The sequence below is a fragment of the Anopheles arabiensis genome, chromosome 2 (assembly GCF_016920715.1).
Source record: "Anopheles arabiensis isolate DONGOLA chromosome 2, AaraD3, whole genome shotgun sequence".
In the NCBI taxonomy this organism is placed as follows: domain Eukaryota; kingdom Metazoa; phylum Arthropoda; class Insecta; order Diptera; family Culicidae; genus Anopheles; species Anopheles arabiensis.
In genome coordinates this window covers 86,963,031-86,977,800 of record NC_053517.1, presented here as the reverse complement: position 1 = coordinate 86,977,800, position 14,770 = coordinate 86,963,031, and the positions used below count along the sequence as shown (strand labels likewise).

At 45.4% G+C, this 14,770-nt stretch overlaps 3 protein-coding genes and 1 long non-coding RNA gene across 5 annotated transcripts in view; 3 read left to right on the top strand and 1 right to left on the bottom strand.

The window, feature by feature from the left end:
• Positions 1 to 99: 99 nt before the first annotated feature.
• LOC120908554 lies at positions 100 to 550 on the bottom strand. The gene is made up of 2 exons (XR_005741150.1): positions 374 to 550; positions 100 to 277 (listed from the first exon to the last, which is right to left on the bottom strand). It is a non-coding gene; the product is annotated as an uncharacterized LOC120908554 (long non-coding RNA).
• A 22-nt stretch (positions 551 to 572) lies between these two features.
• LOC120908552 (peroxisomal targeting signal 1 receptor) lies at positions 573 to 3,626 on the top strand. Its single transcript, XM_040319700.1, has 3 exons — positions 573 to 1,444; positions 1,520 to 1,714; positions 1,782 to 3,626. Exons 1-3 carry the CDS (start codon positions 1,091 to 1,093, stop codon positions 3,072 to 3,074), a joined length of 1,842 nt encoding a protein of 613 aa, XP_040175634.1. The 5' UTR covers positions 573 to 1,090; the 3' UTR covers positions 3,075 to 3,626.
• Positions 3,627 to 3,859: 233 nt separating this feature from the next.
• LOC120896053 (3-ketoacyl-CoA thiolase, mitochondrial) lies at positions 3,860 to 6,323 on the top strand. The gene is made up of 5 exons (XM_040299869.1): positions 3,860 to 4,053; positions 4,746 to 5,179; positions 5,250 to 5,555; positions 5,630 to 5,985; positions 6,055 to 6,323. The coding sequence occupies exons 1-5, from the start codon at positions 4,035 to 4,037 to the stop codon at positions 6,134 to 6,136; spliced, it is 1,197 nt and encodes a 398-aa protein (XP_040155803.1). The 5' UTR covers positions 3,860 to 4,034; the 3' UTR covers positions 6,137 to 6,323.
• A 1,903-nt stretch (positions 6,324 to 8,226) lies between these two features.
• Positions 8,227 to 14,770, top strand: part of LOC120895133 — a 57,580-nt gene continuing 51,036 nt past the window's right edge. Inside the window, exon 1 of one of the 2 annotated variants that reach the window (XM_040298205.1) lies at positions 8,227 to 8,612. The gene's annotated coding sequence lies outside the window, so the exon portion shown is untranslated. The remainder of the gene's footprint in view (positions 8,613 to 14,770) is intronic. The other variant, XM_040298204.1, reaches the window with a different exon arrangement.

Here is a 14,770-nt window from a genome sequence, read left to right as displayed (position 1 = left end):
CTTGAAAATTCTTGGAAAATGGCTTAATAATGAGCAAAACATGTATGTACCATCTCGGCAGCTGATCGACCTGGTGATGGAAGCGATTTTCGGCCATTGGGAATGGCAGCAATATATTTTGGATGAAGCTTCTTGAGTTTCAAAACTGGTTAGAACACACGAAATGTGAGATGTATTGTATGACCGGAAATGTATCCTGGCGGTGGTTCAAGGCAGATTTGGTTCGATGTTTGTCCATGGCATATGGAGGAGCCCGATGAATCTGGAGCTTGCAGAGCTGTTTAACGTATTGAAATTAAGACGGAAATTACGATAATTTATGTACCAGATGCTCACTACAACATATCCGAACAAATGTTTTGTTGAAAATTACCTTAAATCATAAGAAATGTAGCGATTTTCAGCTATTTTTGCTCAAGCTAAGAAAGGAAAGCAACACAACATGGCCATTCAACACGAAGTACCGAACCGTTCTGGTCACCCTGTCTCGCAATGTCATTTCTCAACACCAACACAAACACACACACATACACAAACAAAACTATTTTGTCAAAATAAAGCAGCAAAAAAAAAGAAGGGCAGAGCAACTTCGGAATACGTAAACAGTAAAACTAGTCGCACAGTATCAATATCGGGTGTGATCTACCACCGGAAAGCAAGTCTGTGGCATATGGCCTTCAGCTACCCGGCAAAGGTAACCACCCCGGACAGGAAGTTTCGTACGCTAACCGTCGAAGGGAGCCCCACGGGTCGTGCAAGAAGCAGCAAGAAAAAAACAACAGCCTCCAAAAAGGTGCCTGTGTTATCAGTTTATCAGTCATTTATTGGCCCCACACGGTGCCCAAGTTCACGCACAAGTGGTCTGGTGCGATAGGTGCGAAATCCTTGCTGCATAACCGAACAACAAGTCGATCCCGTGCTTGGCTGCGGCCTTATCCGCTTGTACTGATTCACTAGCCTTGCATCAATGACGTGTGGTCAATCCTGGTAGCGAGCTTACGGTCTGCGATTAATCCTTCAAGTTCCCCAGCGTTTCTGCGAGCGACGGTGGGTTTCATATTCCTCCTCTGTCCGGTGAAAGCGTGCGAAGATGTCGTTCAAAGAGCTGGTAGAGCCGGAATGTGGCGGAGCGAATCCGCTGATGAACCTGGGCCGGCAGGTGCGCAAGGACGTAGCGCTACAGGATGAAGGGTTGGCTGGCGGTCGAAGTTCCTTCGCCGGTGGCGACCGTGAGCTGGTGAACGAGTTCATGGGCCAGATAGCACCGGTACCGCAAACCTTCCGCATGAACGAGCTGCTCCAGGAGATGCGGGAAATCGATGCCCAAAACCACCGGCAGCAGCAGATCGTTGGTGCGGGCCGTTCGATCGAGTTTGCGCCCGGAGACGCCGCTTGGGCGGATCAGTTTCGAGGCGAAATGATGGTGGAAAGCAAATTGTCGAGCGTAAGTGTGTAGCGGCGCTGGAGAGGGGGGGTTTATGAACGACGCATCACAAACGTATTTCTTTACTGTTTGTAGGTTTGGTCGCAATCCAACATGGCACCAATTCAGACCAATACCGCACACCCGTTACAGCGACCGGCCAACCAGGAGTTTCTCAATTCGTACGAAAGAAATCAAATGCCCTCGGTGCGAATGGCGGCCAATGAAATGATGTACCAGTCCATGGCGGGACAGCAAATGATGGGCAATCCAAACTTACAGCAGAGTCAGGTAAGTGTGTGCGTGGTGATGCAGCATCCCGTTTGGTAGAAATGGACGAGCTTTACTCTCGTTACAGTTTGTGCGATTTATGAACAACGTCAGCACGGGGAACGTACTAATTAACGACGGCCAAGTGTCCAGCAGCGTGTGGGAGAACCGGTTCGATGAACTGGAGGCAAGCTCATCGAAGGGAAAACAGGAGCAGCAGGAGCAAAAGGTGCAAGAGCAAGCGCAGAAGCCGGAGGAAGATTGGGCCAAGGCGTTCGAGGCGGAAAAGCAGGAGCAGGACGAAGCGTCCGACTCCTACAACAAGCAGTTCTGGGAGCGCCTGCAGGACGAGTGGCGTACACTGGCGGAGGGCGAGGGCAAGCATCCGTGGCTGTCCGAGTTCAACGACTTTTACGATCCCTTCAAGGAGTACAAGTTCGACGAGGAAAATCCGATGGCGGACGTGGAGAATGCGTTCGAGAAGGGGAAAGCCTTCCTGGCGCAGGGTGACATCCCAAGCGCCGTCCTGTGCTTCGAGTCGGCCGTCAAGCAGGATCCCGAGAATCCGGAAATCTGGGAACAGCTCGGCTTTGCGCAGGCGGAAAACGAAAAGGACCCGAACGCGATTGCCGCGTTCAACAAGGCGCTTTCCTTCAATCCCAACAACATGCCCGTGCTGATGGCGCTGGCCATCTCGTACACGAACGAGGTGCTGCAAAACCAAGCGCTCCGGATGCTGATCCGCTGGATGAAGTGCAATCCGAAGTACGAGCAGCTGGTGCCGCCGGAAATGCTGCAGGCGCAGGAGTCGCCCGTGGCCAGCTCGTTCATGGGCGGACCGAAGCTGCAGGACGTGCAGGAGCTGTTCATCAAGGCGGTGCAGCAGTCGCCAACGGAGATCGACGCGGACATACAGGAAGCGCTGGGCGTGCTGTTCAATCTGTCCTCCGAGTACGACAAGGCGGTCGACTGCTTCCAGGCCGTGCTGCAAGTACGGCCGGACAGCTCGAAAGCCTGGAACCGGCTCGGTGCTAGCTTAGCCAACGGTAATCGTTCGCTGGAGGCGGTCACTGCTTACCAGCGGGCGCTCGACATCCAGCCCGGGTTTATCCGCGCACGGTTTAACGTAGGCATTATTTGCGTCAATCTGAAGGCGTACAAGGAAGCGGCCGAGCATCTGCTGACGGCCCTGAACCTCCAGGCTACCTCGGCGACCCGGTCCGGGTTGAAGGTTAACTCAATGTCGCAGCAGATGTCGAGCGCGATCTGGACGCTGCTGCGCATGGTGCTGTCGCTGATGAGCCGGCAGGACCTGCATACCGCCATCGACAACCGCGACCTGGAGGTGCTGAACCGCGAGTTTCCAATGAGCAACGACTAACAATGGACGGGTAACTGCGGTCGCGGGTACCGATTACTGGGCGCGAAACGTAGTTTAGCGTAAAACGGTTGATATTTAGAGGTGGCAGCACCTTGGGCAGCTTGCGCTAGCTGGCCGGCTTGCGGGTGAAGGGGTTTAAGGGTGAAACTAGCATAAGGGCACAATTCGACGCAGGGATAGCGAACTTTGGGTAGCGAACAAAAGCAAACGCGTGTTTTTTTTTAAATTTGTGGTTTTGAAGGTGGGGTTTTCGTTGTTTTTTTTTAAATTTTATTTTGCGTTCTTCTAGCAGAATTTAGAACACAAAAATCGAAAATGCAGCAAAAGTGTTAACCTCGTACAAATGTGAACATCGTAAGAAAGGGAAGGGGGATTTGTTATAAACGTACCTAAGCATAAAAAAAGTGCATGCGAGAGAGAGAAAAAGGGTATGGGAGTTAAAAGTTACAAACGAGTGATAACACATACACGCTAAAGCGTCGGCGGAATAATGTCGCAAACTATAACTAGACAAATATATAAAAAGCAGGTAAAATATCTGGTTGAGCAATGGGAAATGGTTCGTCCTTATAGAAAATTTACCATAAAAGGAAAGAAATTGCTTGAACTTCTCGTAACGCGCTTTCGAAGGAATATTTTCCAGCAATTTTAAAATCAGAGACGTAAAACTAACCGTCCATTTGAATGCACATTCTTTCCAAGAACTGAGTCAATACGTGTAGACGATCCCAAAAGCGAGAAAGAGATGGGTGATGATAAACATCAGATTCATTATACTAGTCGGTTCACTGTTGCTCACTTTTTGGCCGCAAGCTGCAGCAAGTTGTGTGTCCGCGGTGTTGTTAATTTGTTGATAGGAGTTTCGATAACATTCTAGACAATTTTTAGTTTAGTGTATTTTGTGTAGAGTTTTGTTTTGTTATTGTAAAGTCTACTGTAACTCCAACATCGTCCAACAAAATGGCAGCACTTACGAAGGGTAAGATCAGCATTCCATCAAGCCGTAGTCATTAAAGTTGCTTAAAAAAGTATAAATACTATGTACTTTGGCCCCAAAATTTGTTTTTAAAGTTTAAAGTTGTGGTGTTACGCGATCAAGAACATAGTTCTCTTCTGCTTGGACTTTGATCTTCCGTATCATTCAGCATCAAATGGCCTGGTCATTGCCGGGTCAAAGTCCGAACTGATGACGTAGCGAAAGCAACAACTTTCTGTTGCCCTCTCTCCCATTGTAACACAGCTCTTATGCCGGCATACCGATATGTTTCGAGTATTCCAACTCCTTTTTTACTTTGCTACATTTTTATGTTTTCCCTAAAATTTTTCACCATTAAGCACATGACTCTTTCGGTGCCTGGCCGGTTTCTATAGCTCATTTATCACCGTCAAACAGTATCAAACAAGACGCGAATATGGCCACAAACAGGCCGGGTTGATAAGAGGAAATGGGCCAGCCATTTTCAAGTTCTTCCCCCCCACAAACGGTGTGATGCTGATAATCCTGATAGTGGGAAGGCTGCAACCCCGTTCTGCTTCCCGTTACACAGCCGGTTGTCTGTTGTCAGCAGCTTTTTACACTTGTTTTGCACGCTTACCCATTTACACCGGCACACCGTTACTGATGCTTATCACTCTTCTTCTATCTTCCCTCCCCCTGGCGTTACCCTTCAGGAGTTTTCATTGTGGCGGCCAAGCGTACCGCTTTCGGCACGTTCGGCGGAGTGTTCAAGAACACCAACGCAACGCAGCTGCAGACGGTTGCGGCCAAGGCGGCGTTGGATGCGGCCGGCCTTAAGCCCGATCAGGTCGATTCCGTCAACATTGGCCAGGTGCTGGTGCTGTCCTCGACCGATGGTGCCTTCCTGCCGCGTCACGTGTCGCTCGGCTGCGGCATTCCGATCGAGCGACCGGCCCTCGGCGTGAACCGGCTGTGCGGTTCCGGCTTCCAGGCGGTGGTGAACGGAGCGCAGGACATCCTGGTCGGTGCTGCCCACGTTTCGCTTACCGGAGGGGTGGACAACATGTCCCAGACACCGTACACGCTGCGCAACAGTCGTTTCGGCATTCCGCTCGGCACTAGCCCGGCCCTGGAGGATGCTCTGTGGGTGAGTAAGAAGGCATGAGATGGGCGTAAAGTGCGCAAATGTAATTTAACTTGTCTGTCTTTCATTCTAGACCGGCCTGACGGACTCGTACTGCAAGCTGCCGATGGCACTGACCGCCGAAAATCTGGCCGAAAAGCACAAGGTTCCGCGCGAAAAGGTGGACGAGTTTGCGTACCGGTCGCAGCAGCTCTGGAAGAAGGCGAACGACGAGGGAGTGTTCAAGACGGAAATCACCCCGTTCAAGCTGAAGGTGAAGGGCAAGGAGGTTGACTTTGCCGTCGATGAGCATCCGCGCCCGCAGACCACGCTCGAGGGACTGAACAAGTTGCCGTCCCTGTTCAAGAAGAATGGTTGCGTCACTGCCGGCACCGCTTCGGTGAGTGAGGCTGGAACGGTGTCGACATTTTCTTATTTTTGAAATCATGCGATCGTTTAATTCGCGTATTTTAGGGTATCTGCGATGGTGCCGCGTCGGTGGTGGTCGCTTCGGAGGAAGCGCTCAAGAAGTACAACCTGACCCCGCTGGCACGATTGGTGGCGTACAGCACGGTGGGCGTACCGCCGGAGATTATGGGCATCGGACCGGTGCCCGCGATCCAGAACGTGCTGAAGGTGGCCGGACTGAAGATGGACGATATTGATCTGTTCGAGATTAATGAAGCGTTCGGCGTGCAGACGCTGGCCTGCGCCGGCGAGCTCGGACTGGACATCAACAAGCTCAACCTGAACGGTGGTGCGATCGCGCTCGGCCATCCGCTCGGTGCGTCCGGTTCGCGCATCACTGGCCACCTGGTGCATGAGCTGAAGTAAGTACAGGATTGAAATTAATCGGTAAACTAGTTTAATAACTACACAATGTTTTATTTTCTTTACAGACGCAAGAACCTCAAGCGTGCCATCGGATCGGCCTGCATTGGAGGTGGACAGGGTATTGCGCTGCTGCTGGAGTCGGTCTAGGAGAGCAATTTTCTGCTGGCCTGGCAAACTCCTGACCCTGGCTAGGGCAATGGGAAACGTACCTCAAAGTTGTGTGTTTATTTTTCTACAAAACATAAATGGAAGAGATTGTGAACAGTGTTTTTTTAGTGCTACTATATTAAGAATCTTCAATGAGTAAAAAGTGCATTTTTCTTTAAACATAAAACAGTGGATTCATTTTTTATCAGGTTTTGGTTCACATCCTAAAGTAGAAATCGAAGTATGATAGTGAATTTGAATAATTCGTTTCATATCGTACGTTGGCGGAAGTACACATATGCCGCTCATGAATGCATAATTGCACCGAACGCGCATTGGCCATGGCTGATAATTATTGCTTATTTGATAAGAACTTGCACAAGTTTCCGCTGTTGTACCCTCCATTACCAACGATCGCAATTGAACCGTTATATACCATTATTCTCCAAAACGTCGTTATTTTGCTACCACCAAAACGGTGATCGTGTTTGCTGTTCCACAAAAAAAAACCGGATCGCTGCTCATCTGGCGGCTGGCCGTTTCCAGCCAGTCTGGTCGATCGGGATCATTAACCGGCGGTTTCGTGTCAGTCAACCAGGTGGATAAATTAGCGCATACGCATTAAAAGCAACGGCAGAAAAAAAACAACAACAAGAAAACAATATTCAAAGAGACTCGGGGAAAGAAAACACTTTTGCTTTCGTTTGAAATTCTGATTTATCTCGTTGGCGATCGATGACGGGAGGGCTGCAGACACGATCGTGCTCTCTTTGCAGCCGCCACTTCTCTTTAGCCTGCTGATCAGTGCTCTCGGCAACGAAACGGCTCAGGCTCGGGAGAGTGCCCTGGAGTGCTGGTGAGTGGTACTTTCTGCAACTCTTCTCAGGTGGAGCTTTTTGGTGCAGCTTTGCAGAAATCGGCTTGCAAGACAGTTCCCCCGAGAGGGAATGAAATGTTAAAAAAGAAACAACATCTTAAGTACGATTTAAACTATTTTGTTCATAAATGTAATACAGCTTAATGAGTTCGAAATTGTTTATTTGGTTTTTAGTTATTTAATTAAATTATTCGAGTTTAATTATTTTATTAAAATATATTTTTTTATGAAAGATATTTTATACAGTGTAGCGCCGTCTATCCGGGCTCATCGGGACTGGACCTTGGCCAGGATAATCGAATAACACGGGTTCAAGTCAAAGTGAATCAAAGCATATATTTTATCACAAATTTCAGATTTTTTCTTTTAATACATACATTTCTATACTATCCGGGCTCATCGGGACTGGACCTTGGCCAGGATACTCGAATAACACGGGTTCAAGTCAAAGTGAGTCAAAGCATATATTTTATCACAAATTCCAGTTTTTTTAAAATACATACATTTTTGGTAAAACCTAGCCATTTTATTAACATCATGTTTTCCCAATGAGAATACTTGAATTGTTTTTTTTTAATGAATTCTAACGTTTTTTGCTTTGACTATATGCTATGATAACCGTTATTTCAAATGTCCTCAGCTTGCATTATCATCTTTGTAATGAACTGTTATTTCTCAACAGCTCGGATAAATGGACAGCCGGATAAAAGGTATCCGATTAACCGTTTATCCGCTCCACTGTATTCGGAGCCATGTACATGGAAGAGTTTTTTGATTATCGGGTTTTATAAACAGTTTGAATAATTTTTAAGCAAAAAGTTGATTTATGCGTTCACAACTATCACTACAATTCCAATCATAGAACAAATATTTATTGCGAGTTTTTGTCATGATCAGTAAATATTTTGTATCTTTTTATGCGAAAAATTGTATTATAACTTTTGAGTAAATTCTATCGTTGATTGGACCACAAATTTGAATGATCAAACCCTGGATCGCACCCGCCAAATAATAACCGAGAGATCAACACTTTGCCACGTTCCGCGCACAAGAAACGTTAGAAAACCCTACCTCTACCCCTTAAGAGTGGGGCCAAACATCGGCACAACCGGCTCCGACCCGACGGTGTCTCGGAAGAGAGAGAGAGAGAGAGAGCCCAATAAACGGAGAGCGTACCGTCGACGGTGTGCAGTGCTTTTCGCGGGTGCCAGACTCGGACACAGGTACGGCGGCGGCAGGATTGCGTACATCATTCGTGCCCACCATTTCGATCCGGCCCGGGACGGTTTGACGATCGTTCGGCCCTGTGCTATTGTTTCTGTGCCGCCAGTCGCTTCTTTTCCGTCGCTGCGAGCGCGTTGTTGTGCTCTTATCGCGCGTGTTTCGGTGTGTTACGGCCACTAAAGCCACTGTCGCGTGTCGATCGTGCAGTCGAAGTGCAATATTTGTGTGCTGCTTTTGATGTTGAGATTTATGCAGCAGTCCTGTGTGATTGTGCGATATTGTCATTCTGGTTGTAGCCAGTAAGTTGTGTGTGTGATTTTGTTTTAAGCAGCTTAAGCGCAGTGCTCGTCCAATCCAACGCAGACGCAAGAGAAGGTATGAGTAGAAATGCATCGTTTGGGTAGTTGTGTTTTCCGGCGTAGTTTAGGGTAGGAAGGAATGAGAAATAAACGCAAACGCATCTTTCGCCCCCTTGCTTCGAGAAACGTGCCGTGACGCCCCGGGCTCCATTTTCCGATCTTCTTCAACGATCTTTCATTTTGTGTGATCCGGTTTCGCTCCGCCATTGTGTACCGGAGAGAAGTAAAAAAAAGAGTACAAACGGTGTGTCGTGTCGTGTGTGTGTGTTGCTTTGTGTCCTGGTCCATGTGCTTCCCATCCATAGTGTTCTGTCGCCATTGCAAGGAAGCGTTCAGTAACCTCAAAAATCCTTCCCTTTAACCCTTTTACTGGTTCACCGCATGGTCCTAAGAAAAAAATGAGTTACAAGCAAATGATCATCAAGACGATCAAAGTGCAATTGCAATTGGATGCACTTTACAAAATAGATTACTATCGTTTTAAAAGGAAATAATGCATTTCTTAAAGTGTTGTAATGAATTAGCCTAGAAGCAACAAAACAAAAACCCACCCACACCGAGGCCACATTTAGGGTGTTACATTTCACACTTCTTTAACGGGTTACGGGGAAATGCTTTACCCGCACGGCTTAACGGAAAACGGAAATCGTGCGCGGACGTGCGTGTGTGCATGCTTGCGCGAGTGCGCCAGCCAGCGTTTCACGTGCACGTGGAAAGCAACCGGTAGGTCCGTTTTTCTACCACTGCGTGTCCGTGAAATATTGACCGCGCGATGGATGCGTTCGTAGGAGGAAATGCAGTGGCACCGGTTGGGAATTGGGAGGCTTCCTTTTCTTTCCGCTGCTTTCTTTCCCGTCTTTTCGTTTAATTGTTTGTGTGTACTGTGTACGAGTGAGTGCGTCTCTGCATGTGGGTGAGGTGCAGAGGAGGGCAAGCGAAAGCGAAAAGCAAATAATAGAAACCAATGGTATACGCACGGTGCAAGGAAAAACGCTGGTATGGTGGCAGTGAAGTGGTGGTGGTGGTGGTGGCGTGCCAAAATCAATAGAAATAAAATCAAATTGAACTTGTACCTGAAACATGAAGAGAAAAGAGGGTGAAACGAAAGGAAGGGAGAAGTGAAAAAAACAACAACAACAAAAAAACAGTGAAAGAAGAAGAAGGCAAGTGACGATAAACAATGGCATTAGGAAAGTTTGTTTTGGAGGGGGAAAGAGCGGGGAGGGAGGAAAACGATGAAAAAAATAGAAAACTAAACTAAAAAATCAATTACAACAAAGTATGAATCATAATGAAGCTAATCAAACAAATCGCAGCAACATTTTTCGGTAGCTCGGAAACAAATGGACCAGTGCAACCGTCAGCAGCCAAAGTGAATCGAACGAAAATGGGGTAAAAGGCCCACCGAAGGGGATAAAAAGGTTGGGGAGTGAAACAAAAATGAGTGCAGCGTGAAATTATCTGTGTGCCGTTTTCGGACCATCAACCTCCCCCCCCTCCCCGTTTACCGGCGCGATGCGCTCGGAATTGGATCGGTGGGTCAGCTTTTTCCCGTGCCGAAGAAACAAATATATAGCACGCGTTGAAACAAAACGTGTCGGAAGAACACGCTCCATGGCCACAGAACACACGTGTGGGGAGTAAGTGTTGGCCTGGAAAAAAACCAATGCCCACAGTGAGCAACCAAAGCGCGAAACAGCCGGTATCGAAATAAATGCATTTAATAATGCCCATCTTCCTGAGGGAGTGCGCACTCCAACACTCTCGCGTGCGCCCCGAATTCCGCTCCCGGGTGGGGTGTTTATCGGTGCGCCAGCCGGCCAATCCGGTTGGCTAATTAGTGCTTATTAATTGTTCGGGATGTTTATGATTAACCACCCTGGTGCCCGGCGAGCGAGGCATGCCAGCTTTAATGGTTTGCAAAAGATTTACAGTTTTGTTCGCGTTATCATCATCACCATTTTCTTCTTCTCCTTCCCACTTTATGGGCGGTTTTTGTTTGGCTTCTTTTGCCACAATTTGGCGTAGTAAGGGATGGGTTCCGGCTAATCCACGATGATTAAATTTGAACCATATTTCACCTTACGGGTTGACACTCACATAGACACACACACACACGAACGCTCAATCCTCATCCCTTTTATGGGATGGTTGAGGCTCGAGGAGTGATTTATACCGGTAGCTGTTAATACGTTTGCTACCCGAGCTTCTTCCGCGTGCCGCAAGGCAGAAGTTAATAAATTTTCCCACCGGTTAGAGCTGTACTTGCAAGGGTGGGCTTTTAGGAGGGTCTGGCTGGCTTGTGGAGGCTTGTCTAGAGCAATTTGAAAGAATGTCAATCGCTGGGAATCAACAGGATCACTTACAAATTCTGTCGATTAGGTGGTTTTAATTTCATTGAGCATTGAGTAGGATTTTCGCTCATGAAGGGTTTTTGAAATGAAATGAATTTTGAGTTTTGAATTTTGTGAAATAATGTTAAGATAGAGATACAGCAATTTGTTATCTAGTTATCGTTCGATTGTCAGCACAACAGAATCCATTTTGTTCTTTATTAACGTGTTACACCTGGGAGGACATCGACACTAACGGTTACGGGTTTGACAACAAGGATGACGTGAGTTTTAATCTTATTAGAACTAATAATGGAAATATCTAAAAACCTAATTTCCTAACTAGAAAATTCCCAATTTTATATGAAATGTGTGAAACCAACCATCATTTAGAAAGGGCTGGTGTGAAAAAAACTTTTACTGGCTATTTATATTTGTGTATTGTACTCAAGAGTCTGTTTTATATTATTATGTATAGGTAGTGTTCGAATTAAGCGGATCCTAATATATATTTCGTATTACGCGGATTACCCTAAAATACATGGATTTATACATTTGTCAGTTTTTTTAGCAAATGTTTCTGTTTTAACATGTAAATTATCAAAATAAATTCTGTTTTTGTTGAATTTTAAGAATCAATAAAAAACGAGGGAATCAGTTTTCATCAGTCAGAGTCATATCAAATCATGAATGTAGTGACTAGGACAGCGCTCTTCAATAAAATTTTAGGAAATGTTACTATGATTTGCTTGAAACCAAATAGTTTAAATTACAGCCCGCATTAATAGCGTACCTTGGGCAGTAATAGCGTAAAATCATAAATATAAAACTATTGTACAAAAAATGTATCAAAAAGCTAGTTTTACCATTCTAAGTCGTTTCGGCTTACAAAAAGCACCTAGTGCTAAGAAATATCTTTCAATATGTCTTTCAAAATTGGCATTTTTTTGTGAGATTAGATCGACTTATTGTCATGGCTATTAAGCGAATCGAAACTTAAGAGCATTTACATCTTAAGCTATTTAAAAATAGCATGCAGCCAATTTGGGGACGTTTTTAGGCAGATTAAATAGAACACATTTCAGCACCACCACACGGAAGTTGGAGCCATCCGTGTAGGTTGAGCTTCCATCATAGTACGATTCTTTTCTGACATGCAGTTCCGCTGACCCTGACAGAGACACACCGTATCGGTTTGTGGGCTTTATATTTTATTTTCACACTTTATGTGACCTGCATACCACCGGAGACAGCCAGTATAAGGTGCGCATAGATTAGTTCCCGTCAAGATAGGCATCTGTATGGGAAGTAATTCATTTCCTTCAAAATTTGTCAACCGAGGAGATTCGTACGATTACTTTGTTAAGCTTGAACTTGATTCTGGTCATGATGTTTGCTTTTTGCGCAAGCAGCAGTGAACGATTGCGCAACTTTCGGAACGCGGTGAAGAGTGTGATCTACCAGGGAAGGGAATGGAAGTGTGCCACAATTAGATGGCGGTGTTTATGAGCGATTGATTTGTCTGTGACTGTTCTGTATCGTTTTGTCTCAGTGTAGCGAATAATTAATTGTTTCCGTTTTCTGTGTGGGAAGTTTTGGATTTTTGCTGTGGAGTGTAGTTTTCTAGACTTTTTAGTAATTAAACTTTTTTTATGATTCTACAGCTTTTAAATCAAATTTGTGGAGCCCTATACAATATTAACTTAAAATTAACAAAACTAAAAGCAAACAGATTTGAGCCTTAAACATCAGGTGAAGGGATAAATTACACTTGCCCGTTTCTAACCTGCTCCTAACTAGAATGTGTCCAATTAAGTGTGCCCTTCTTTTTGTGGATACCGTTGCCATCCGCTGGAAGCCTTCGCTTCGCAGAAGAAGCAGTAAGTTACACCTTTACCTTAATGAAATCTTTCAAGATGCACGATGCGGTTCCATTTCGCTGCTCGCACAGCTCAGCGTCAGCTCTAACCTAATCATCTCGATGCTGCTCCGGTAGTAGCATCAGCGCCACCACCGCCACCGCCCAATGCAGCATGAGCAAGTTTTTCGACCACTGCGAGAGACAGAAAAGTGTTGCTTTCCGTTGGCTTAGAGAGCATCTGAGCCAAGAGCACAGCCAAGGTGTGTACAGGAAAGGGGGGTTGGTTAGGTTCGTGCGATGTAGATTGTTGCGAAAATCAACTCCATATCGTTGTAGGGTTGCACCGGCGATACGCAATGCTGCTGCTGCTGCAATGCAATTGGGCAAATGGGTGGACGGGAGCTTGGGATTGAAGAACAAAGCTCTCTGGTGTCGATAGAATGGGCACATGGGTGGTGAATGATAGAGAGTTGGTGTGGTCGCGTTTTGTTACGGACGGCGAGGGGGTACACCCGGGCACACGCGGGATGATTTATGATGCCCCGTGTTCTGGTGCCTCCGGTTTCTTGTTATGGTGTTTTGGACGGTGGACACACTGTGCGGCGCTGATCCGTACGGTGGTTTGGTGAGCATTGGCGAGTTGGCGAGCCGAGACGAGCACACGGAGCCGGTGATGCTTAGTTTGGGGCGCAGTGTGCTGATCGAGTTGAACTTCGCGACTTGGGTTGTGCAAAACACTGAGGTATGGTGATGTTAACTTCTGAGCTGAGCTAAATGAAGCATTTGGTGGTTATGGTAAAACTTGCCACATTATTTACTGGTTGACTTGTATTTTTAGCATGCACAATGCAAGACCTGACTGCAGAAAGGAACATGTTTATGATGCAGTGCAACTTGTAATGTTACAAAATTTAATCTTATTTATGAATGGGTTTGTCTTCTATGTAGAGAAGCTCTAATGGTTCACGATGCTTTTGAGGTAGTATCTGGTATTTTTATTCAAATGAATGTGCTTTATTATTTTTTTGTTATTTTATTTTAAATCATTCATTCGCTTCAATCATCGTAGCGCCTGTTTTAACATAAATCATATCAAATATGACCTTAATTCTTCAAAATCGATGTAAAACAAAATATGTTAAAATTTTTGTTTCCTTTTCATAATCTGCTACTATTATTCTTTATTACCGAAGATTATTTCTTTAGTACTTTATGGTATTTGGTCGTTAATATAGTAAAACGATAGTTTTTTTTCTACGTCAATAAATTACAGTGGTGGCCTCTTTAAGTCAACACCTCATATTTTTTAACTATATTCTGTGTTTGATGCTTCCTCGACAGCTCCTTAAACCCCTTATTGGAAAACTTTTTACACATTTTGGTGAGGACACTTATGAGCTGTGCTCGAGCAAACCAATCAATCCTATTTACTAACAAATTTAAGAAAAATATACAAAAAATTAAGGAAATATGTTTCAATTATGAGGTCCTCTGGAAGTTCGACAATCTCTATTCTCTTAAAATATGCTTTCCAATTTTGCAATAAAGTGCTGAAATTGAATAATTGTAGTTATTAGCCATTAGTAGTAGTCAATGGATCGCATTGATAATTCATGTGCGTATTAAATAAACTATGTTAAGAACATCAGTTCTAAAACTTTATACAGTGGCTATGCTTGGTTTTTCACGAAGTTGTATTGATACCGTCTAGATTTTTTCCACCAGCGTAGCTGAAGATATGTCCTTAGCGATATGTGAAGACGGTATTCCTGTTTAAAGAACTGTCCTGGGAGCCTTAAATTTAACTGGTGCAATGCATAACTGGAGTAAACTTCATCCAAAAACACCCTAACCAGCTGTTAACCATGCTACGTGATGCTTATTTTTCTGCCTCCCCCAATCGTTTATAGCCAATTGCAACCCAATGTAAATTGGCATATTGTATCGCCGAACGCCGCACACGAGAATGCAAAATTTCTT